The sequence below is a fragment of the Falco rusticolus genome, chromosome 7 (genome assembly GCF_015220075.1).
Source record: "Falco rusticolus isolate bFalRus1 chromosome 7, bFalRus1.pri, whole genome shotgun sequence".
NCBI lineage: Eukaryota > Metazoa > Chordata > Aves > Falconiformes > Falconidae > Falco > Falco rusticolus.
The window spans coordinates 5,024,503-5,047,149 of NC_051193.1; the positions used below are offsets into that span (position 1 = coordinate 5,024,503).

General features: G+C 44.2%; 1 protein-coding gene across 3 annotated transcripts in view; it reads right to left on the reverse strand.

The window, feature by feature from the left end:
• Positions 1–2,299: 2,299 nt before the first annotated feature.
• SMAD3 (SMAD family member 3) overlaps positions 2,300–22,647 on the reverse strand; it is a 79,859-nt gene continuing 59,511 nt past the window's right edge. For 2 of the 3 annotated variants that reach the window (XM_037393389.1, XM_037393390.1), the window contains 5 exons: positions 21,422–21,472; positions 14,583–14,795; positions 13,070–13,207; positions 10,580–10,724; positions 7,146–7,269 (listed from right to left, as the gene is read on the reverse strand). In XM_037393389.1, coding sequence (XP_037249286.1) covers positions 7,146–7,269; positions 10,580–10,724; positions 13,070–13,207; positions 14,583–14,795; positions 21,422–21,472 — 671 coding nt within the window. Of the gene's footprint in view, positions 7,270–10,579; positions 10,725–13,069; positions 13,208–14,582; positions 14,796–21,421; positions 21,473–22,647 lie in introns of all 3 variants that reach the window. The other variant, XM_037393388.1, reaches the window with a different exon arrangement.

Below are 22,647 nucleotides of genomic sequence, written 5' to 3' on the forward strand. Positions count from 1 at the left end.
TTGCTAGTCAACTTCCAACTCTGACTAAAGGCTACAGGAACGTTTGTCCTGAACACCCACAATTAGTAGATTATAGGAAAAAAAGAAGGAAAAAAAAAAAAAGAAAAGATAAAAAGGTTTATATCCTTTGTAAAGTGGGTGCTGTGGTGTTAAGGCTCTGGTTCCCAGCCTTGGTGGGGCTCGCTGTCACTGCTTCCACCTTCTTCCCTCCCTCCCCCCCAGCAGCCTGCCCGGTGCAACCCAGGGAGGAGAAACCCCTCCTCTGAGCCAGGAGAAGGCAGGCAGGTGGGGTGGAAACCTCAGTCCAGAGCCACCCCTCTCCAGTGTTAAACCAGAGGCCTGCCCCGCTGCCCTAGCTTCAGGGCAGCCGATCACCGGCGTTCCCAGTTCTGGTCCGGCATTCCCAGTTCTGGTCCGGCATTCCCAGTTCTGGTCCGGCATTCCGGCGTGGCTGTACAAGCCAGGCTGCAGTCCTCAGGAAGGTCTGGGATGACACTTGGCGAGACTTCCCTGCCAGTACAGACCCACTGCTTTTTACCCAACTTTTGCCTGAACTAAAACAGCCATGCAATGTCAATTTTTTTATATATATATATTTTTTTTGCTAAGGCTTTGAGATTTTTCATTTATCAAACCTGTACTTTGCTTCAGCTTCCCATTTTCACCACAGATGAGAAGACTGTGATACTGAAATCCGTGATATATTCAGGTGACAACTAGCAGAACTCGCAGCTCAGAGCCGATTTACTACATCACACTTGAGTTTTGGCAACCCCAGTACAAAACCTGGACGAGACCCTTTTATTACCACATTGTTGGAAAAGTGAGTGGAAAAAGTATTCTCGTAAATCCTCTGTCAGGAAAAACAACAAAAAATATCTGAATTTCAGTGAAACCCTAGGAGGAACATTAGGAGTTCACAGAATTAGATCATAGTGTGCCTTGGCTTAGCTCGCAATGCTATTTGGAGAATGCCCGCTCCGAGGCCAGCTGAACGCCAGTATATGTGTATTTTTCCCCCCAGTGTAGCACCTGACCTGCCCGCCTTCAACTGGAACAGCTGCTTCGCTGGACATTCCCTGGCCGAGTCACCTTGAGGCAGCAGGGACACATCTACGGCGTCCGGCTCTCTCCAGCTGACCAGTGTGGGTGCAAAGGGCTCCACTGCTGCGCAGCTGCTGCTCTTCAAGCTCGGCTGCTGTTAATTTCCAACTCTGCCTCTTTGAGTGGCAGGGAGGAGCGGCATCACCGGCGCAAAGAGAGACCATAGACCTGAGAAACCTGTTGCAGCAAGGAGTAACAGCCAAAAATACAGCCTGGGAGATTAAGATGGAAAAACTTTTCCCCTAGGAACAAGATGCAGCCATGCGACAGCTTATCTGGGGAGGAGGCGGGCAGAATCTCTTTTGTAGGATTTTTCTTGAAGAGTTATCTGGACAAAAGCCCAGCTGACCTGATCTAGTGTTCGCAACAGTCTTGGATCAAGCACAAGGTTGGACTAGAGACCTCCAGTAGTCTCTTCCAACCATCGCTCTTCTGAACTGAAGGAACGGTGGGGCACTTCTAACCAGGCCTGAGAGAGGCCATGTCTTTCCGCAAGGCGGCACACGCTGACTGGGTGAACGTACCGAGCTGGACCAGAAGATTAACTTCACACCTCCTCGCAAACGCACTGCGGCCCAGAGCCCACGTTTGTGCCCACCCACCCGCCGGAGGGCGGTTCGCTCCCTTCTGCAGGAGCGAACAACGGAGAGGTTTAACGGGTCTCCATCACGGGACTTCAGTTCCTCAACACAGAGACATCAGAGGTGTTTCAGGGTTCTGCCTGGTGACAAGACACTGAGGACAAAGCGGTAAATACTCCCCTGCAGCTCCTGCACTTCTGAGTTTCCCAATTCACAGCTGTAAGGTGAAAGTACAGCCCCAGCTCGGTGTACCAGGCAGGGTGAGCGTTTAGCTGCGTCTGACCTCCCCAGCATTTTGACAATAAATCCTTTAAGCCACAGTGCTCCACTTCTACTCACCTTTGAAGCCCGTTAGTTAAAAGAACTAGTTGCATTTTTTTTTTTAATCATTTCTTATATCTGGCTTTAAATTCTTAAACCAAGCTGTCCAAACTGTAAGAAGAATAAAGATCTTACCTGTAACTGGGATCTCACGCAAATTACTGGGAACAGCCTTCATCATACGTACCTAAAGATGCTGCTCTCTCTGAATTACTTGTGGTTTCACAACTCCAAACGCTTCCAGTTTTTGTCCTTAAATATATTTTGCCAATATCCTTATTTTCTCATAAGCCTCAGTTTTCAAATCAAAGTTTATTAAAATGTCAAAAATAGAACTTACAGTTTCACATACGAAATAAGAGGGCATACATAGTACAGGCCTTCGGTAACAAAATAGGTGAATAATGCTTAACAAGCTAAAGCATGTAGGTGACATCACCAGTCATTAACATACAATCTCAGGTTAAGAAAAACTAAACACTAATGCAAGCATGCTCGTACATAGCCATCAAGGGGGGGATAGTTCGACCTAGCGTGAAGAAAGTAGGCTGCCTCCGTTGGGAGAGGGAGCGAGACGCATCTCGGCAGCAGAGACTGGTGCAGATTCCTCCAGTATCCACGTACCAGAGGAAACGCAAGATGAACCAAAACATTTACGGAGTAGTACGTTACTGTCTCTTTAAAGCCTCAGAAATCTGAAAAGACCTGAAGAACACAATTCAGAGGCCCAGCTGGGAACCTGACTGGTTGTTAAAAGATAAAACGGGAACTCGGGCAAAGGCGTCCGCTGGAGAAGTCCTTGTTCAGTTTTACTGGCGAGGGTTTGTTGTGCAGTTCTGAGGTGAGCCTCTTGTTCTCACATCAGTAACTGCCTCATTTCTAGCAATCGTCAGAAAGGAACATACAAAAGATTTAATACTCTTGAGTCTTTAATGGCCCTTTCCGATTCATCTGAATATTCAAGAAAGACAACATAAATACAAGAGCATGTACATAATAAAAAACGGATACTGAACTTCTTAACCATACCGCTCAAGTAACTACTATATAGTGACTAATTATTTCTCGTTCTAGCTTACCAGCTTGTTTGTGAAATTCCGCTCCTCCTACCTATCCAGTACCTTAGAGAACTAGGAGAGCTCACAGATGCTGTGGGATACGGCTGAAGTCCTTCACTGAGCTGTGTTCTTCTTGCTCCTTGTGCTTTTCCAGTTAGTAAGCAGCACAAGGCACGGATGTCAATACTTGCTGCTTGAGATGGAGTCCTGAATATTCTTCGCCCTGCAAAGGAGTCCTCTGCATGGTTCAAACTATGCTGATCCTTCAGGGGAGAGGAAACCGATTTAACTCTTTCTCAAAGGTTACCCCCCAGCAGCCTTTTCGTGGCGTATATGGGTAGCCAGAGCTTTGGGGAAATTTGTTATGATGAGATTCTCCATCTTTTGCACATACACATGCTGATTCCTGGCAATTAAATCAAATGGACAGCACTGGATTACTTCCAAGACAAGCTTAACACAAAATACAAACTGCAAATCAGTTCAATACTTTAATAATAATAAAAAAAAAATCACCACAGTCATTTAAAACCACAAGGCCATCAATATCATCTGCCAGCAGCCAGGCCCTTGTGTATGGCTACACCAATTAAAAAGAGTCAAAGTTCCTGCTAGTGACTCTCTGCTAGTAACAAAAATGTATGAAATCCTGGTAAAACTAGCCAAGACTACCATTAAATGAGAAGATATTCCAGGACACACACGTAATCTAAGCTAGGGCATGGACGATCGCATACATTTGTGCTACATATCAAAGCTACTTTAATAAAGTTTTAGAAAAAAGTAAAACCAAGAAGCAGCAACGCGCAGCTCTGCGGCACCGCTGCCTACAGCGACCTACAGCCGAACGCTACCTCTTCCCTCTCGTTAGTGTCCACGTGAGCGGCGTGATTAAGCGCGTCTCAGCTCTGTCGGGGAGCAAGCTTTCATCGCTACGATCCGCTGCGACCGTGCCACACAAAAGGAAGCTCAGCCCTGATGTCCCTTGGATCACACCCCTTCCCCAACCTTTAGCTTTTCGTTTGTTGCGTGGTACAGGACTTTCCATTTGACTTTATAAGGTAACTCGAAAAACCAGAAAGCTTTTATGAATTAGTGAGAAGGCAAACAGAGGGGAGGAGAGGAAATTAATACTTTAGTGGAGATAATCTTCTCAATTTTATCTGACTGTACTGCTAGACCAGCTTACATTTTCCATTTGAAGTCATTTTACTTCAGGGATGATGAAGTGAGATTAACCCAAGTTTTTATGCATCATCTGAATCCTGCTCTTCAAAAGGCCTCTACTAATAACTGTTAGCAATTAATTATCCTTTATCAGGTAGAAGATAGAAATCTGGTTCCTAGCAGAAATCCAGGCCCAATTCTTAGTCTGGCTGAAGAGGTGAATCTGTGTGCGAACTTCGTATTAAAGTCAGGGTTTATTCCAGCTTGTAGCCTTGGGGTCAGGCCGGGCTCCTGCGCACACCATCACGTGGAATGAACTCTTGACACTGCAATTCAAGATGTCATTATTGTTGCTAATGCACAAGGCAGCACAGAGTCCAACTTCCTCCGTGATTATGCGGGCAATGAAAACAGTTTGTTCACTAAAATAAGCAAATATGACTTAAAGACACTGAGGGAGGAAACCTGGGGCCATTTTACATGGCAGATTTTTTTCGCCTCTCTCACTAAAACAGCAAGTCAAATACTTCCACAAAAGTCAGGATAAATTTTTGTTTGCAACTATGTTAGAAACCTGTATCTGAAATATACGCCAAATCAATCCGCAATGACAGATAGATCTACTTTTTAAAGTATTAAAAAATACTTTTTAAAGTATTTCTACTGGCTAGAAAACAGAAAATACAGATCCTCTTATTGCACAAGGTCATGCAATCAGAAATTTAACTAAAATCAGACACATTGCAAATATCTGAAAAAACAAAAATAAAAATAGGAATTAAAAATCCTAGAAAACCTCCAGCACTATGATACAGGCCGTGTTGCACAGTGAAAGCTCCAGTCAAAATTCCGCAAGAGGATATTGAAAAGTGCCTGTTACTGTTTAGAAGCACATCCACCACTGAAAGTCTTCCTCAGAATTTAGATTTCATCTACAAAATACAATGTCTTGTTTCTAGAAGACTCTCTCCAAAGCATCCCTTCACGCACCTGGCAAAACGAAGACGGGCACCGAGCCTCTTGGGTCAGCTGTTCCCGTGCCCACCAAGCAAGGGGTACATTGTACCCATCTTGCCGACGCTGCAGGCCAGAAGTGCTGGTTTTTTTGCAACCCAGGTGGTGGGGTTGACAGACAGAGTGGTCTCAAAGGAACAAGCACGTCGGAAAAGCCCCTCTCCACAGAAAGGCAGGGACACAGGAGTTCCCAGTAAGCGTTGGAAATGCTATTACAAGCCAGCACCCCGTTACAGGACCCAGGTGCTCTGAAGCTGCAAACCTCAACCCAGCAGGCAGGGAAACTTCCACCCAACTCAGTGGGGCCGCTCACGTTCACACCTGGGAGCACAAAAATTTGCAGGGCTAAAGCCTTAACACAAACCATTGTAAAGTCCATCCGAGTCTGTCCTTCCCGGAGCCAGATCTAGGCTTGTGTGTTTATCTTTCATATATATATATATATATATATAAAAAAAAAATTAAAGGCAGAAAAAAGGATTTCCATAGGAAACTGATTATCACTTTCTCCCCTCCCCCTTCTAATATTTTGGCACAAATGCATATGATATTCAATGCAGATATAAAGAAACAGATAATTGGAGAGCACTGACAAAGTTATGAGACTTATTTGGCAAATGTGAACCATAAAAACAAGTGCTAAGGGTTTTTTCCAGTTGTAGAAGTTGTTTGCCATGAAAGTTGCTGCAGGGAAAAAAAAATATTGAACAGTCTGGAGCATGTATGTTTAAAATGAACATTTTATAATACAAGTAAATACACACTCTCCCAATTTCTCCAGGCAAAAACACATCTCAGAGCATTTTAATCAGCTGAAATAAGTTTTAAACAGAGAGGTTTTGTGTCTGAGATGCCCTGGTTCATGCGCAGTCACACGTGACAGCATGGGATAACCTATTAAATGGCATGTTCTGAAAACGGCAGCAAGGGCCTGTTGACTTCCATTACTAGACAGACCTGGACACAGAATTCATTAAGCCCCTAAGACTTCAGAAGTGGCAGATACCATTCAAAATACTGATAAAATAGAATACAAACTTTCTGTAGTTAATGCAAATAGACTGCACAATAACAAAGGCTTAATTTATCCAGCCAGAGCTCCCCACATGACAAATGTCCGTCTGTGAGCAGCTCAAGTCAAAAGTTGCTGCAGCAATATCAGAGGAAGCCTTAAGTTTGGCCTTTTGCTTCAATGGCAATCCAGCCTGAGCCCATCAGGGTATCAGCTGCATCCCTCAGACATGAAACAAGACTCTGTCTCCTTGTTAGCAGTCCAGCGCGGGAAATCAATTCCTTTTGGGAACGTTACCGGGGGAATTAGCTCTTGTGTGTGCTTTAAATGCTGCCTTTTCCCCTGCTGCTGCAATCCCAGGGAGGACTGGTGTGGATCAGGTGGATGGCGACAGGAGTGCAAGAGCAAGAGTCATCCCAATGTCCCACGGTATCTGGCTTTTCAGAGATGCTGCATGACACGCTGGAGTTGTGCGAGGCAAACGGGAAGTCTCTGAGCTGCTGGTGCCTCCTGCATGCTCACACCAGCACAGAGCGCCCGGCCAGGCAGGCACGGCACGGCTGGAGGCGGAGCACTGGCTTCTCTCCGCTAAAACAAAGTCCACTTTTTTATCATTATAAACTTCAGCTTCAAATTCTAACTGCAATGGCCCATAGCGTTGTAACCAAAGTGCTAACAGTTTCAGTGGAAGTGGCTTAAATGGGCATTTAGTTTAAAAAACACAAAATGAAACAAAGAAAACCACTTTCTTTTTTAAAGCAGATTTTTTTTCTCATCACTTCAATAACTGGGAATTTGTTGACTATGCACTATGCATTTTGCTAAGGGTTAAGCCAATTCCTTTTTCCAGAGTCTTTGTTCCCCCACCCACCCCCAGGAGATGTTTCCTTATGAGACACTGGAACAACGAATACTCGGGGAGCCCATTTGTGTAAGGACCTTGTCTAGCCACTGCAAAGGACCATTAAGATGTAGCTCAATCCAGCAGGGAGTACTGGTCACAGTCTGCCGCCTACAAGAAAGAAGGGGTTGGGGGGGAGAGAAGAAAAAAAAAAAACCATAAATGTGACTTACAAAACTTTGCAAATGTGAAAAGGTTTTACAGCTACTGAAGCATTCTTTCCTGCTTAGACAATAGTCTTGCATGTGGGGCCAAAGGAATGTCTCTCTCCTCTATAACACACTTTTGGCCTATGCTGCCAACTGCTTTTAAAAACCCTACCTTTCTCTTTACATTTCTTATGATCCCAAGGGAGCGGATCACTACATAACCTGTTTACTACTCAGATTCCTGAAAACAGGCAACATCTGATTCCCTGAAGAGAAAGTAAGGTGTTTATCTAAGCAGAATTCTTCAGTTTTATTTTGCAGACCTTGCCTAATTAAATAGCAACGTAAGCAGTTTACCAAATATGTTAAAATTTCTCTATGTATAAAAGACAAGGATACTCTCTTTTTTACTGTATCTTTAGGTTTTAGCAGAATGTGGAAGCGATGGAGAGAGATCCCCGCTCAGCTGTCCAGGCTCCCTCCCGCAGCCCTGCGGAGCCCTCTCCTTGTGTGGCCAGAGCTGCCGCTGAGCATCCTTTTCGCACAGCTTGGGAGGATGCACGGGAGGCTTGAACCCTACCCTACACATGCTGTGTACGGGGCAGTCCAACAGATTTGCATTTCATCAGCTGCTTCAAAAGAAGCAGAAATGCTGCAGAGCGTAAAAAGTTGCAAAACCTATCAGAAAAGCAGAAATGTCGTTTTAAAATCCCTCAAGAGCTGGTGGCTGCGGTCAGACCTTCCTCCTCTCCTATCCGCCTCTGTATTGCCCCTGAGGCCAGACCCCATGCAGTGTCTTCAGGTGGTAAAGCAGGAAGAGATGGGGAGGGAAGGGAGCCCGAGACACAGGGCAAGGAGCTCTCCCTCCTCTGCTGAGGGGTGGCCTAAGCCTTATTCCAGGCAGAGAGGCAGGGACAGCTGCTGTGGAGGAGGAAGATTATGGAGAGAGAGAAATAGCCTGGAAACAGCTTTGTTTTACACCCTCATTTCCCACAGAAGCTGTTCTTGGAATCTGTTTGTGGGAGGGAGAAGCCGAAGCCTGCGGGGCCCAGGGAGAAACCGCTGCTGTAAAGGGGACCCCCTGCTCCGCGGGGCTGCCCTGCGCTCCCACCGCCATCCCGGCCCCCTCATGGCGGGGTCGAGGAGCAGGGAGAGGGCACAGCTCTGCAAGGCTTTGGCCAAGGGCTGTAGCCCGCTCTGCTGGTGAATCCGGATCCCTCAAACCCTCTGAGCAGCAGCTCCCTCGGGCACCCCACCCATCCCCAGCTCAGGCGGCCGGGGCTGGCGGGCCACCAGTGCCCGGGAGTGGGCGTGTGGGCAGGGCCTGTCCCACGCGGCCGCTTCATGGTGTTTGGCATTAAAGGGTGTTTCCTGAGCTGTTCCGGCAGGAGGACCACAGGACGGTCGGGGAGAGCAGAGCACCTCTCGCTCCGTCAGGAAGAAGCACACAGACCTCGTGGGTCCCAGGAAAACCCAGTCCCCCTCCGCGCAGAGCACTTTGCTGCCCGAAACCAGCCTAACGCCGCGGTCCAACAGCCGCCCTGGCACCTCTGCACAGAAACCCACGACCCACAGGGCTACCACGCTTCTGCCCACTGCACATCTATCACGGCAAACTTCATTCTGCCTTCCCACCTAGGCGACCAGCACGCTGGCTCCGGCCTTTCGGAAAGGCAAACCCTCAAAGCTCTCCGTGCCTTCAGCCTGCTCTACCAGGCTCCCGCTGGACAGAGGAGAACCTCTGCAGCACAGGCTGCTTATGCAGTTGGCTTCTCCCCTCTTCCCTCCACCAAATCCCTGGCACTCCTGAGCACTAAACACCCCACAACTAGACTGCTCAAAAGGCTAAGCAGCTGAACCAGAAATCACTGGGACAGTGCTCTGGAGGCCGCTCCCCCAGTAACGTTTTCATATATGAATCAGTTCAACAAATAAACGTGCTCGGACAAAGGCAATCAGATGTAGTATTTTGCGGCAGGGAAATGAAGGAGCAGGAGAGCAGCTTCGGTGCGGTCAGCGTGAGTGTAGGGTTTCACTGACTACAATACTCTAAATGAGATAGTTGACTTTCCGTAAGTCATGCTCATCTGGATTTCATTACGAGCCGTGGCTGCAAGCCAGGGCTGAAATGCTCTGGCCTGGGTGCACGACAATTTCAAAACAAAATGGACTCCAAACATCTGGAGAAATGAAGAAAGTGGGAGAGTAACGTGCAGGGCCCGGGCTCCAGCTGATACTATGGCATCTCCCCCGTCTGCTGCCGGCAGCTGTGAAAGGGGAGCACCAGCAGACGGCCTTGCTGCTCCAGGAGGCAGGGACTGCCCCCAGATTTTCAAATAAGGCCACAGATTTAAAGGGTATACAGTCAAGTATTTCAAAATCACATTTGGCTTAAATCCCTGCCAGCTTTCTCTCTCATAAAACGACCTTAATTTTCCAACGAATTTCATCTCCCCTACTTGTACTGTTAAACGCTGATTTCATTCCCTTCGCTACTTAGAGACATTTGCTTGCTAATGCAGTGGAGCAACAGCAACGCAAGCTATGAAGCATTCCATCCCTCACCCTGCCTCCACTGTCCCCGTGTTGTCAGAATAACCACACCACCGATGCCAAACATCAGACCCTACTGCACCTCGGTTTTATATCATCAATATTCACCAGAGAAAACAGTAACCCTGCTTCTCCTGCTACCTCCAGTCACATTTAAGCAATTGCCCTACAACAAGCACTAAGGAAAGGATGAGGAGATTTAACTGTAACTTTGAAGCAACTCTAACAGTTCTTCCAAATACAGATTTTCAAGCCAATCTGCTTTTATTTGAATCCCACTAGTCCCTGATAAAAGAAGCATCAAACCCCACCCAAATCTGTTAGGAAGCACTCCCACTGATCCTGTCCTGATAGCAGTGTAGTCACAAGACACTCAAACTATCCAATATACATATAATTTTAAGCAGAAAAAAAAGCCATAGCTCCTACACTGGCCATCTGGATTCATCAGCTGTTCTCAGCTAAAGCTCTTGGCTCTGCGACCAAATACATGTGGTCTTCCAGGTATATCACACGATGTATGTTTTACACAAATAGGATGGGAAAAACGAGAGGCAAGATCAATCCACTCTCAACAGCTACAACCTGAAGAGACTCTGTGCTAATTCTTCATCACCTTAAAAGCTGACTGAAGCAGCTTTGCAGAACACCGCCTCAGGCTGTGAAATACAGGGGTGACGATGGCAAGCACAAGCAAAGTTTCATTCAGAAGGCCTGACCTGTATTCTGCTCCCCATCCCTTGACAAAGCTCATTCGAATCGTGCACATTCTGGTCAGCTGGTACACAGCTTCGAAGCCCTGATTTACAGACTGAGCCAAGAGAGCGGCGAATTCCTGGTTGTTAAAAATCTTCAGGTTACAACCTGTGAAAAAAGAAGATGACAAGACCAAGGCATTAGCTTAACTAGATTAAGAAATCCATTTCTTTCTGAGGATGAAAAGAAACTCAAGTGTTGCTTCTCCATATCCTCAGACCATGCGACGCTGTATACAGATTGTTTAAACACAGGATTTCAGAAAAAGGAATCACGGTTGCCACACTTCCACAGCTCATATGCTGAAAAGGAAGAAAACTGTGTTACAGGACAGAGAACGATTGATGCTAGTGCCCACACAGCAGATTGCAATCTGCGAGACCAGACCTGGGATCCCCATGTAGAACCTCCTCCTATCTCCTTCACATATTTCCCTTATATTGCAATTTAAAAGCCCAACTATGACCTTAATGCTTCACAAGGGCAATCACTACAGGGCCTGAAAGGAAGGAATGCACAGGCTAAAAATACGGAATCTCCGGTGTTGGCTTTACACGGTGTCCATCAGCGGAAGTAACGGAGAAGCTCTGAAGTGAAACCTCTCTGGTAACCCAGAAACCAGTCATCAGGGTTAAAAAGGCTGCTAGCAGAGCTGCTTCTGCTATAATCCTCTCTTAAATTTAACTATCACGTGCCAAAGAATTTTCCTTTAAAACTGGAGTTTTTTCCACAATGTTTAGTCCCAGCTAAGACTGCGAACAACTTATTCCACTGGTTTTAGGTGATAAAGGTGAAATCCAACAACATCCATCATAGCTTAAATGAACAACTCTTTAAAAAAAAAAAAACCAACGTGTCACTATGCTTGCTTCCTCCCGGATAACCATAAACAAGTGAAGCTCTGAAACCTGGCACGCAACTAATGCTCATTTGGGATTAGGTGTGGGCCAAGTCTGAAAAACAACCACTTGGGCTGCGACAAACTGTATTTTTCTAAGATCACTTCCGAGCCTGCTCTCCTGGGCTGGACTCATACTGTCATCTGTTTTGGGTCACGCTGCGTATAGCAAAGCATAACCGCATGCAACAACTCATCAGCTGCAGAAGCAGCCACCCATTTTTGTAACCATAAAAGAGCACAGCCCAAGAGCTGTGCATCTTGCAGAGGGTTTGACGGGAAGCCGTGGCAGGCACACTGCAGTCTAAGGGGGGAAAATAAGAAAGGTGAGAGCATCAGCGCCAGGTTGAGCAGAGAAAGTGCTATGGCAAGGGAAGCAAAAAACTTGATGAGGATCAGGCTGCCAAGCTGCTCAGACTTCAGGACGGGATGGGAAGAGGTCTCTCCACGACTGTGCCTGGGAGGAGCGGGTACGACTTGATCATGTCAACAAGGGAGTGAAGAAACTGCTTCAACCCCACAAAGATTTGATGATGAGTCTAAGAAGGCGGCCAAAGACTGTGGCAAAAGTGGGGAGAGTTGCAGTCCAAAAAATGTGCCTTAGATGAATCCACAGCGGAAGTGTGGGTTGTTTATGTCTTCAGATGTTGACTCCAGCCAGGGTGGACTCTTGTGATGTGGCTGGAGAATTAAGTCATGTTTGCAACACTGGCAGCTGCTTCCTAAGCATCTGAGAAAGGAAACCCATTAAGATGGGCCAGAGCTTGCAGCATATAGATCTCTTCTCAAAAGAAAGGCAATCTTTATTCAATTACTTCTAAATTAAATAGTTTTTTTTAAATACATATATACTTTTAACTGTAAAAAACCTAACTTTTGTAAGCCTAGCTAACTAGGTAAATTCCATTTCAAATGGCATCCTTTCATACTAGCTCTCTTGCATGTGTCTAACAGCAAAACATTTTCTTTCCAGATAGATGCAATAAACTCCCTTGTAATCTTTCAGCATACGTTTGCTGTAACCAGAACAACAAGGTGCCTGCAAATGCGATTTCCCTAGAATAAAACTAATTCACAAAGCGTAGGGGAAAGTTTTGCTACAGAACAGATAAAAGTAACAATTTAAACCTATTACGGGTGAAGCTAAATTAAGAAAAAAGTCTTACGTTATATTCTTTCACTTAAATGTACAAACAAAATGATAAACATGATTTTCAGATAATTACTATGCAATAATGGACTGATAAAACACGGCACAGAACAAGTGGCAGATTCTACTCTTAGTTCTGCTTAGATCCTGAAGTACTGTTTCTTCCTACGTGTATGAATGTAGCGCAAACAATTATTGGAGCTTCCTTTATAGCTATCTTCATGCTATAAAAAATTCCCTGCTTGAATTGTCAAGTTGCTTATAACAGGGTAAAAGTTTCTGATTATGGTCCAGAACAGAGGTCAGCAGACCCATGCCTACCTCAACAAGGAGTAGAGCTTTCCGCAGCAAGTCCCTGTTCGCAAAAGCGAAGTCTGTGTAGGATCACCGCTAAGGCATCCTTACCTGGTGGAATCTTGCAAACTGTTGCTGGGTGCCAGCCGTAGCGTTGGTTGCAGTTGGGAGACTGGACGAAAATGGCACTGTCACTAAGGCACTCGGCAAACACCTCGCCGCCAATGTAGTAGAGCCTTACTCCTCTTCCTAGGAAACACATGGCACAGTTTTGGTTTAGCTTAGAACAATCATCTGCAAAGTCTGCAAGAGGAGCTGCTAGAGACGTAGGCAACCTCTGAACGAGACAGCTCTCCAAAAGCAGCTGAACTATGAATGATGGAAAATGAAAACCACCTCTTCTGACCCATGGGTACTCCCACCGGGGAGCCGTAAAGTTGCTCTGAGAGCGAGTTAAGGTGAGGGAGGTGGGAGGATCAATTTATAAAGTCAGAATTGCACTCCCCGGTCCCACTGTAAATCACGGCCTGGACTGCATCCATTCACCACCTCACAGACTGCTTACTCTAACATGCACGTCTGACATTTTCCATACGAACATTCTATCAGTTAACGTATGGTTTTCAACCTTTTCTGAAAGTCATCGCAGCTGGATACAATGTGTTTGTTTACTTACTTAGTGATTTGGAATTAAACTATACAACATTTTCAAATCATTGCCTTTTGCTTCAGATCATATTGTATACAAGGACAAACATGTGTTTCCCACAGGAGTTTACACAAATTATTAAAATCTCAGTTAATAAAGAAACCAATTTTGGGAATACATCCTTGTTGCTCAAATAAAGACTTGCTGCGGTCTCACATTCCTAGCTGAATATTGCTTTCATCCTTCCATAGAGCATAAGGAGCCTGCTGAATTTAAAGTCTGATTTCTGAATCTTGGTTAGGTGTTGGGGGTTGGGTTTTTTTGGTCCTAGAAATCATATTAGAAACAAGCAAAGAAAGATGCTCCTGTATGAAGTTTACTGCTCAGGAAAGGGTATAAAGGGGAGAAAAATTAGGACAAAACCCACGTTCATTTTTTATAGAAGTCAGCAGAAAACACAGCAAAGCATAAGCAATTTTGCTTTTTATTAAAACTGCATAAATTTGAGATAGTCTATTTAGCCCAAGTTTAACTGAAAAACTCCCTGAACATTACTTTGCAGTATAAGCAGGAAAAGTGGAAACTGAGATGAAAATCAAGGAAATAAGTTTCCATTTATAAACTAACGGTCAGTTAGAAAACAAAACAGTGCAGGAGGGAAAATGAATACAGCAGATTATCACTAACATCCATCCAAATACAGAAGAGTGCATGCAGAAGTTTGAATTCTGTCTCTATTACATGCAGCAATTTTAGTGTTCCTCAGTGCATTGTTTTAATTATACTTTTATGAAAAACCACAATTAGTGTTCCTTTATGGAAGATTAGCCTGCTAAAACACCATGGCTATTAAAACATTGCAGTGTTCTGAAACTGACGGAGCTGCATGCCGATCAGCTAGATAAAAAGCTTTACACACAGGTCTCCACCTTCCACCTTGAAAGACACTGACTAAACCAAGGAAACAGAAATTACCAATGTGTCGTCTTGTGAGTTCCACTGCCGCATTTCTGTTCACATTAGACAGTAAACCAAGGCAGAAGCGTTCAGAATTAGATGGGTCAGTGAAACCATCCACGGTCATAGAGGGCTGAGAGGCATGGAAAGTCTCTCCCACTCGCTGGTTGAGTTCATAGTAGGATATCGAGCACCAGAAAGCTGGCTCGCAGTAGGTAACAGGCTGCAGATCTGCACAAAATAAAAAGCAAAATGAATCACAGGCCCTCAGGCGGGGAAAGTGGGATGAAAAAACCCGACTGTTTTGAAATATTGTTCTGCTTCATTCCTTGGGCTCACTTTAACCACCAAACTTTAATTACTTGACAGATTTTAATGGACTGCAGCTAGAAAGTTACATCACTCCTGAAGCTTTTGGCACATGGAACAATCACAAACAGGCGAAGATATTAGTCACTTAGCAAGCGGGGTGTCACTTAACTATCTTCATACTTGCAGAAAATTTTAAAAAATAACCTTAGCTTTACTATGAAATGTGGGATCACTTTTAGGTAGCCAGTACCCTAAGAAGGAGAAAAGGAGAGAAAAGGAAGAAACAGAAAGAGCAGACCACAAATCTGCTTTCAGTAACACAGGTCTCCAGAACCCTAATGCTGTGCACTTACACCAAGTCCAACTTTTGTTCTTACTGACTCTGTCACAGTTTCTCTGGCACTGATGAAAACAGTACAGCTGTCTGAAATATGCATCAAATTGTATGTAAGACTGGCATCAAAGTGATTTGAAAATTAGATACTTTCTTCCAGTGCACTTGATCTCAAATTATTAAAAGAAATACAGTTCCCCAGTAGATGATGGCACGCCTTTTTTATTGGGGTTATAGTTTGACTCAACCTGTGGAGCGAAGTGAAAGGACCAAAGTTCATGAGCAGGCTGAGGCAATCTCAGGAAGACAATACTTCATACACAAGAAAGGTAGGACATTCAAATGGCATCAAATGATTTAATTGCTCGCACTAAATCCAATGAGATTTCAGCAGAGGAAGGCTCAGGTCAAATTTCCAGGAAATAATGCACTAGATGGTGCCCAGCCCTGCTGTGAGCCAAGAATCTGCTGAGCAGAGGAAGTGAAAAGCAGACGAAGCTAATTGATAAGTGCTCTATTCCCCACATTCAATGCAAGAATTAAAAGCGAGAGAAGAATTCCCTCCAGTCCTCCCCCCAGTTTATCACTTCATCCTCACTCAAATGGTACTTAAAAGCGGAACACAGAGCTTCCCATCTGGGCAAAGAGTTAATATCAAGCAGCAAACCCCAGCTTTTTCCATAGGCTTTCCCATCTGTTGCTCCTGCAAGGCTTCAGCAAATCTGGGGCTTAACAGATCAGCTCCAAAAGTCAAAGATAGGTTTTTAGCATCCCAGCTTCCTCTCACACTGAAGAGAGTGTCTCCACAGAGGTTTGAGAGTAATTTCTCATCTGGTACCTGCTGTTACTCTGTAACCTTTAAAAACTGGTTGAAGAGCCTGGCTCTAGCCAAAAGACATGCTGGTTTCCTCTTTATTACTGTGGTGTATGAGTTCCCGAAGTAGCTAACAATGAGAAAACTTCGGTTTCTGCTTTGTTACAAACTTTGCTGACAGCAAATAAGGAATTGAGTAAAAGTGAATCTGGGGAACTCTGTAATCCTTAGTAGATTTTCAAAGTCTGTGAATTTTGGACCTTACACCCATTCCCAGCTTCTTTCAGTCTCTCTCTTTCCTTAATTGTATCATCAGAAAGAAAAATGCTCTATCACAAGCAAAGCTCAATGTTCCTGCTCTCCTCCACACATTACACCCACAAAGCAAAAGCGTATCCTCCTCTTAAGGAAAAGGACATAATGTTCAAAGCAAAAGCTAACAGAAGGCAGCTCAACAGGACAGGGGTTGCTGCATCAGCTTAAGAGATCTGGTAAGCATAGCTGCTGTTTCGTCACATTTTAAATAATTTTATAGCTTAAAGCAAGCCCCTCTCCTGAGATGCACAGATGATATCAAACACAACCAGGAGCCACACAGGTTTACTGTCTCTGCCTTTTTTTCTTCTATGACATACTTGGTTTTCCCACTGGAAACTGCCACATCAGGCATATTTCTCCCATACCAGCCTCATTTCATCAATTAGCGGCTGTGGCCTGCAGCAGCAGTCTGTACACGTCACAACTGACTCTGGGCTTCACGACACCAGTGCCATTTGTATAGAGGTACAGCAAATACCAGCACTAACCAGAGTCTCTTCAGGTGTGCCCACCGACTTAAGAAAACAGACTGTGCTCCACATGACTGTGCTCTTACTCCACAGCCAGTGCCTTTCTAATTGTAAGGCTGCTCAGCTCCAGAAAAAACAAATCAACTTTTCTTGATCCTTAAGTAATGTCCTCAGATGGGTACTATTCGAGTTATAAAAACACCAGAGCTTGTATTGCTCTCTATGGTTTCGTGGTCCTTTCCTTCAGAAACCACCTCCGTTTGGTTGCGACTCAAGGGAACTGTGGATTCCCCACTGAAGGATGTACGGAAATCTTATTTCCGGCTTATTTGCAACTTGAGGAAAGACACAAACCAACAAATCCTATTTTGAAGAAAAACTTGTCTCTAAAAAATGCAACCAAGCTCTTAACAATGCTGCTTTCTCCAGTGATTTGTGGTCTTAGGCTTCAGCTTAAGCTGTCATGGGATGGGCAAGCCTCCTCTTGCGTTAGATCAGTACTGAAAATTCATTTTCAATTCATGGATTTACTGTTTGGGGAAAAGTAAGAGAACGTAGCTCCACTAAAGCCAAAGAATCCTGAGGGGGTACACAATCAACTAAAACATGATGCACTAAACCCAAGCAAATCCTGCCTGAATCATCTCTATACAATTTCAACCTTGACTCACTACAGCTTCGCTTTCACAAATGTCCACCGAGTGTTGGGATGCTACCCATACTGCATCTTCCCTACAACATGAGAGTACTCTCTGTCCAGCTGTGGAGGAAAAAAGATCTGCTGGCTGCTTTGCACTCTCAACAACGTGCCCTCTACGCCTAAGAACAGCTGTTAGCTTACTTTCAGTTAATGCATTTGATTCACAATGTATATCAGAAATTACTGATACATGTTTTCCAGTGGTATTAGTTGCAGCCACATTAATTCTGACTCCTTCCTCAGAAACAGAAAGATAAATAGGCGTGCATGCTCCCTTCCCCTCTGTACTTTGAGAAGGGCTGCCTTTTCACTCCTTTGGGAAACAGCGTTTCAACACAGAGAGTAACAGAGGCTTATGTTCCTGATGGATTTGACCGTAGGGTATGTGCTTATTTCACTTACAGCTTTTGCGTCAAGTCTTTTGCGGAGCAAACACTGACAATGGATTTCCTGTACACCAAGGGACTGCCTCGCTCCAAAATAACAATATGCATGCAACCGCAGGCCTGGCCCTCAGCCAGTGTAAACTCCCTGACTTCATTCCGAATGTCCACATAATGCTGGCAAATCTCCTTTCATTTTGGTTCTTTTCTGTATTTTCTCCAGTTCATATTTCAGTAATACAGAAGAGATCATTGGATAGCTATAGTTTCCATTTAAAGCCTATGTCTGACAACTGAAAATGTGACAACTGAAATTCTGGACCAAAATGAGAATGCTTCCAAATCAAACACCCAAGCTGAATGAAGGAAAAAATAAAATCCCAATATGTTACCTTGCAACGCTTTTGTGCCTGTGAACGGAAAGATGAAACTCCCTAAACTCCCTCAATCCCATAGCACAGTCTTACAGCTTTCTGCTGAAATACATACATTGCACCTCAAACAAACCTTACTTCTATTGTCCCAGTTGGTTTGCTTCATGCTAATTTATTACCTTTGTAATTCTCTGGAATACGGCCATGGGATTTAAGTCCAAAATTCAGCTTACACAAAGTAAACTGTCTTAAAAGCTTCAGGTAGTTCTGGTTAAATAAACAGACATCAATACTGTGACATTATTTTCTCAATGGCAAAACTGCAAAAGCTCACCACATTTTGCCACTGAGAACTTGCTGATAATTTTCCTCATTGCGTACTGTTGTGGTTTTTTTTAATTTCTATTCAATCTCCTTAACAAACATACCGAGAAAGCCAGATTAAACTTCTGCAGATCAAAGTACAGCTCCAGACATGGGAGTGTTCTACTTGTCCACACAATTCTATAGCACAGCAAAAGCCGGAGCACTGCAGGCCACCAGCCACCAACTAACATCCAGGTGGAGAGAGAACCTGCAGAGATGAGAAGTTCTGCTCTCCCAGCCCATGCAACCCCCTTCTGGGCTGCAGAGACCATCAGGCTGAAGGTCAGCTGGGCTGCTGGTGTTTTCACCTACCCTGCTGTAAGCAGCTCCTTCCTTCAGACATGACATCTACAGGCCTATCTACAAGTACAGCTGATGACAATTTTGCCATTTGGCAGTTTTAAGAGTTGCTCAGCTACATGCCACTTCATTTTTTTATTTTGTAACTTCCTCAGATGCAAAAATTTACAGTAAATTTTTTTAGAAGAGACAAGACATTCTTAATTTGTGGAAGTTCTTGCCTAAGAGGAATAAACATTTGGCTTGCAAAACTTAAAGGTATCTTCTAATATTGGTAAGCTAAAATGCTTTTCTGATGTCTGCTCCTTAGACTACAAAAAGATTCCTTGTGGTTAACCAGCTTCACCTGCTCCTACTTAGATTTTGTCACCAGACAGCACATTAGACATCTGAGAGGCCCATCAGCTGAGCAGCATGTGTTAATAACCAGCATTCTTGTTAGAAAGAATATGCACTGGGGCCTCTTTCCTAGAAACTCCTTTCTTCCTTATGTAAGGCAGATGCCACAGTCAACTTGCCAGGTTGGGTTTGTTACATGTAATTGCCTTTTTATTTTTAGGTTGAAAAAAATTGCTAGAAATTCTCATCAACTCCTAGGCAGCACACTGGAGTATAACGGATACAAACAAAAAAAGAAAAGCGGGAATAAAAATAAGTCAGCTATGCACTCTCTTCTTAGGCTTTAACAGTTAAAGCAAATAAAAATCTAGTGGCACTGTGGCAATATATCTCATGCTTTACCAAAAAAAAGGGGGGCAAAAAAAAGAGAAAAGAAATCCCCTCTTCAACAGCCCCAAGATATCCACAAGTCAGCCAATGACTGACAAATTTTGGAGCAGTGTCAAAGTGCTCTGTGCCAGGATTAAAAGCATATGTAAACTTTATGGCTATGGTTATTCAAGAGTAATCTCAAGTGGCCTCTGTCTGCTGGCTTAATGAACATTTAGAGAACTGATCCTGCACCTAGCCAGAGCTATGAGTGCTTTTTATGACAGACCATTGAGAGCAATTTCAAACAGGCTAAGAGCTCAAACTGATGAAGATCAGACCTTTTATGTCTGTAGGTATGAAAATCAAGGGCAGAGCCATTTCAGAAGACAACAGAGGTTCAGAGATAGCCACACAACCTCTAACAGTATCTCAAAGGTAAAGACCCTGTTCAGCTGCTATTCCTTCTTCTTCAGCTTTGCTCCTATTTACTGTCTACAGGTTATGGAGTGAATCAGTGACCTCAGTGGTCTGGTATAGCACTTAAGGCTGGACTATCTCCCTGGCGCTCAGCATGGGGTTAGGTGGGGGAAAGACAACTCAAGACTGCACTGTAACTTGAGTTTGCTTGATGAAAACCAACTGGCTGTCGGTCAGAAAAATCCCACAGTGCGTCTGTGGTTTGTGCATCTCACCTACAACATTCCTCCAGGCTCATTTGAACCTAAGACCCCACAAACACCTCTGATGTTCAAGTAAGGCTGCCTGTGACTTCTGCACCTCTCCATACCTTAGCATTCCTGCCCTCTCTCCATTGATTTGGACTCTCCAACCACACAACCACCAACCAGCTGCCGCCTCCATTTTACCCTGCTCAATTTCATACCTTAGTAACTTAAACTCCTGCAACATCAGTTTTTCCAGTGGTTTAGGGCACTGGGACACAAGGGCTCTGGGCTGCTTTACTGCTATGTGGTCTAGGGATGCCCTGCAGGTAGAGTTACCTTGTGGTCTGACACATCCCAGCACCCAGTTTTGTTAGGAGTCCCCAGCCACTGCCACCTAAACCCTCAAGGCCATGCCCATCCGTGCTGCGTAACGGCATACTTGCTCTGCTGGGGACCTGGGCTTGCTCCTGCACTGGGTTTATGTGAGAATGTAATGCCTTGGCTGCCCTTCACCAAAGCAGTTGATTGCGCGAGCTGGCAAAGGGGTGCAGGCAGAACTGTCACTCTGAACCTCAGCCCCCTGTCCACAATATGTGGATAACAGCATCTGCCCTATAATGAATGTAACACCAAGTTAATAAATACCAAAAAATTGCAAGTTGCTCTGGTATGCTGTAAAAGAGACCAGTAAACACTACAAATTTACGAAGTAAATTCCAGGAGACAAAACTTTACCCCAGTCTGTGTCCTTTAAAAATATAAGAACACAAACCCATCAGCAGAACAGGTACGGGACATATTCCTTGCAAATTCATGTAATCCAACAAGTGTGTTTTTTCCGCAGTCCTCCACTCATCCTTTTTGCTATTTGTCTGCCAACATTTCCTGGTTTTATTTAATTCTCTGATGTAAGTTCAGAGTTCAGATGTCTTTTATTTCACACAGAGTTACTATGAACCACCATCATCACAGTAAAGAGGATTAGCAGAAAGGAATGTCAACAGTGCTCTCCACCTCATCAAAAGTGCACAACCTCAAGCAATAACATCATCATTAATATGTCACTATCTTGACTATAATTGCATACAGTTCTCAAGATCACATGCTTACCCAGATTATTGTGTGCTGGAGACATAGGGTTTGGTGATAAGTTTGGAGAACCTGAAAATCAAGACATTATAACTGTTAATGTGGCACCTGCACAAGGACAAACCCTTGCCCAAAAAGTTCAGTGCTGCCCAGGCTTGTTGGAGGGATAACCCATTTCTCGCTGAAGTCTCACTTTGTGACACCAGCAGCTTCTCTGATGTTGATCACTCTTTACATACATTTCCAAATGCTATTACTTATATCATCTTGCTGCATCTGCAATACTGCTAAGCATCTTCATAATGCATTCACTTAAGCTGAGCCCATTAATTTTCAAAACTGAGCATGCAGTTGGCTGTTTTACTTTCACTTCCAGTTATCAAAACTCCAGGTACCATCATGACAGCTAGCTAGCTGGGCATTTAAGAGCTTGATTTTACATCGCTAGGCACAAAACATACTCGGAACAGTCAAAACCATACCACTTTGTATCAACAAATCTTACTGGTTTCAGGACAATGAAGCATTGGATCAAGCTATACAGATCTGACCAAACAACTGTCAGAATTTTATCCCAAATCATTTCAATTTGGTCCACATATTCTGTGCATATATTTCAAATATCTGCACTTGGATGTCCAGAGCAATTTCCACAGTCTCTGGATGCCACAAGGATGCAGACAGGTAGCACAGTCCATTTTTTCTTTTCATCTCTACACTGAGTTTGGCTGGTTTCTTTAAAACTTGTTTTTCTAGAAAGGGGGAAGTCCACAATACTTGAAGGAAGGGATATAGCATTTGAACATAAATTGGGTATTTATAGCATCTTCCAGGCCGATCCTATTCCAGTCCACTTTCCAAAAAGCCATACATACATTCCACATGTCAACCACACTGCCAATAATTGTATGCACTAAAATGGATCGTGTCAATAGGCTTACACTTGGTGTAGACAAACCAACCCACGCTGCCTTCCTCCATCTGTATAACTGTGGTGAAAGACTGCAAATCAGTCATCCCTCTTTTAGAATCCCACGTACGCTCTACGGCTGAAGGCATGCAAGAAACCAGGATATTTATGTGCAGTATTTGCATTAATTAGGTTCTGCATGTCTACCTGTATGTAAGTGCCATGGATTTGCATAACACTCTTGCAAAGCATCAGCCCTTCTAACCAAGGATGTGTTTTTGCTCTTCAAGCAAAAGTTTTATGAATTCGGAGTCTGATTCAGTGCTTCTTATAAGCA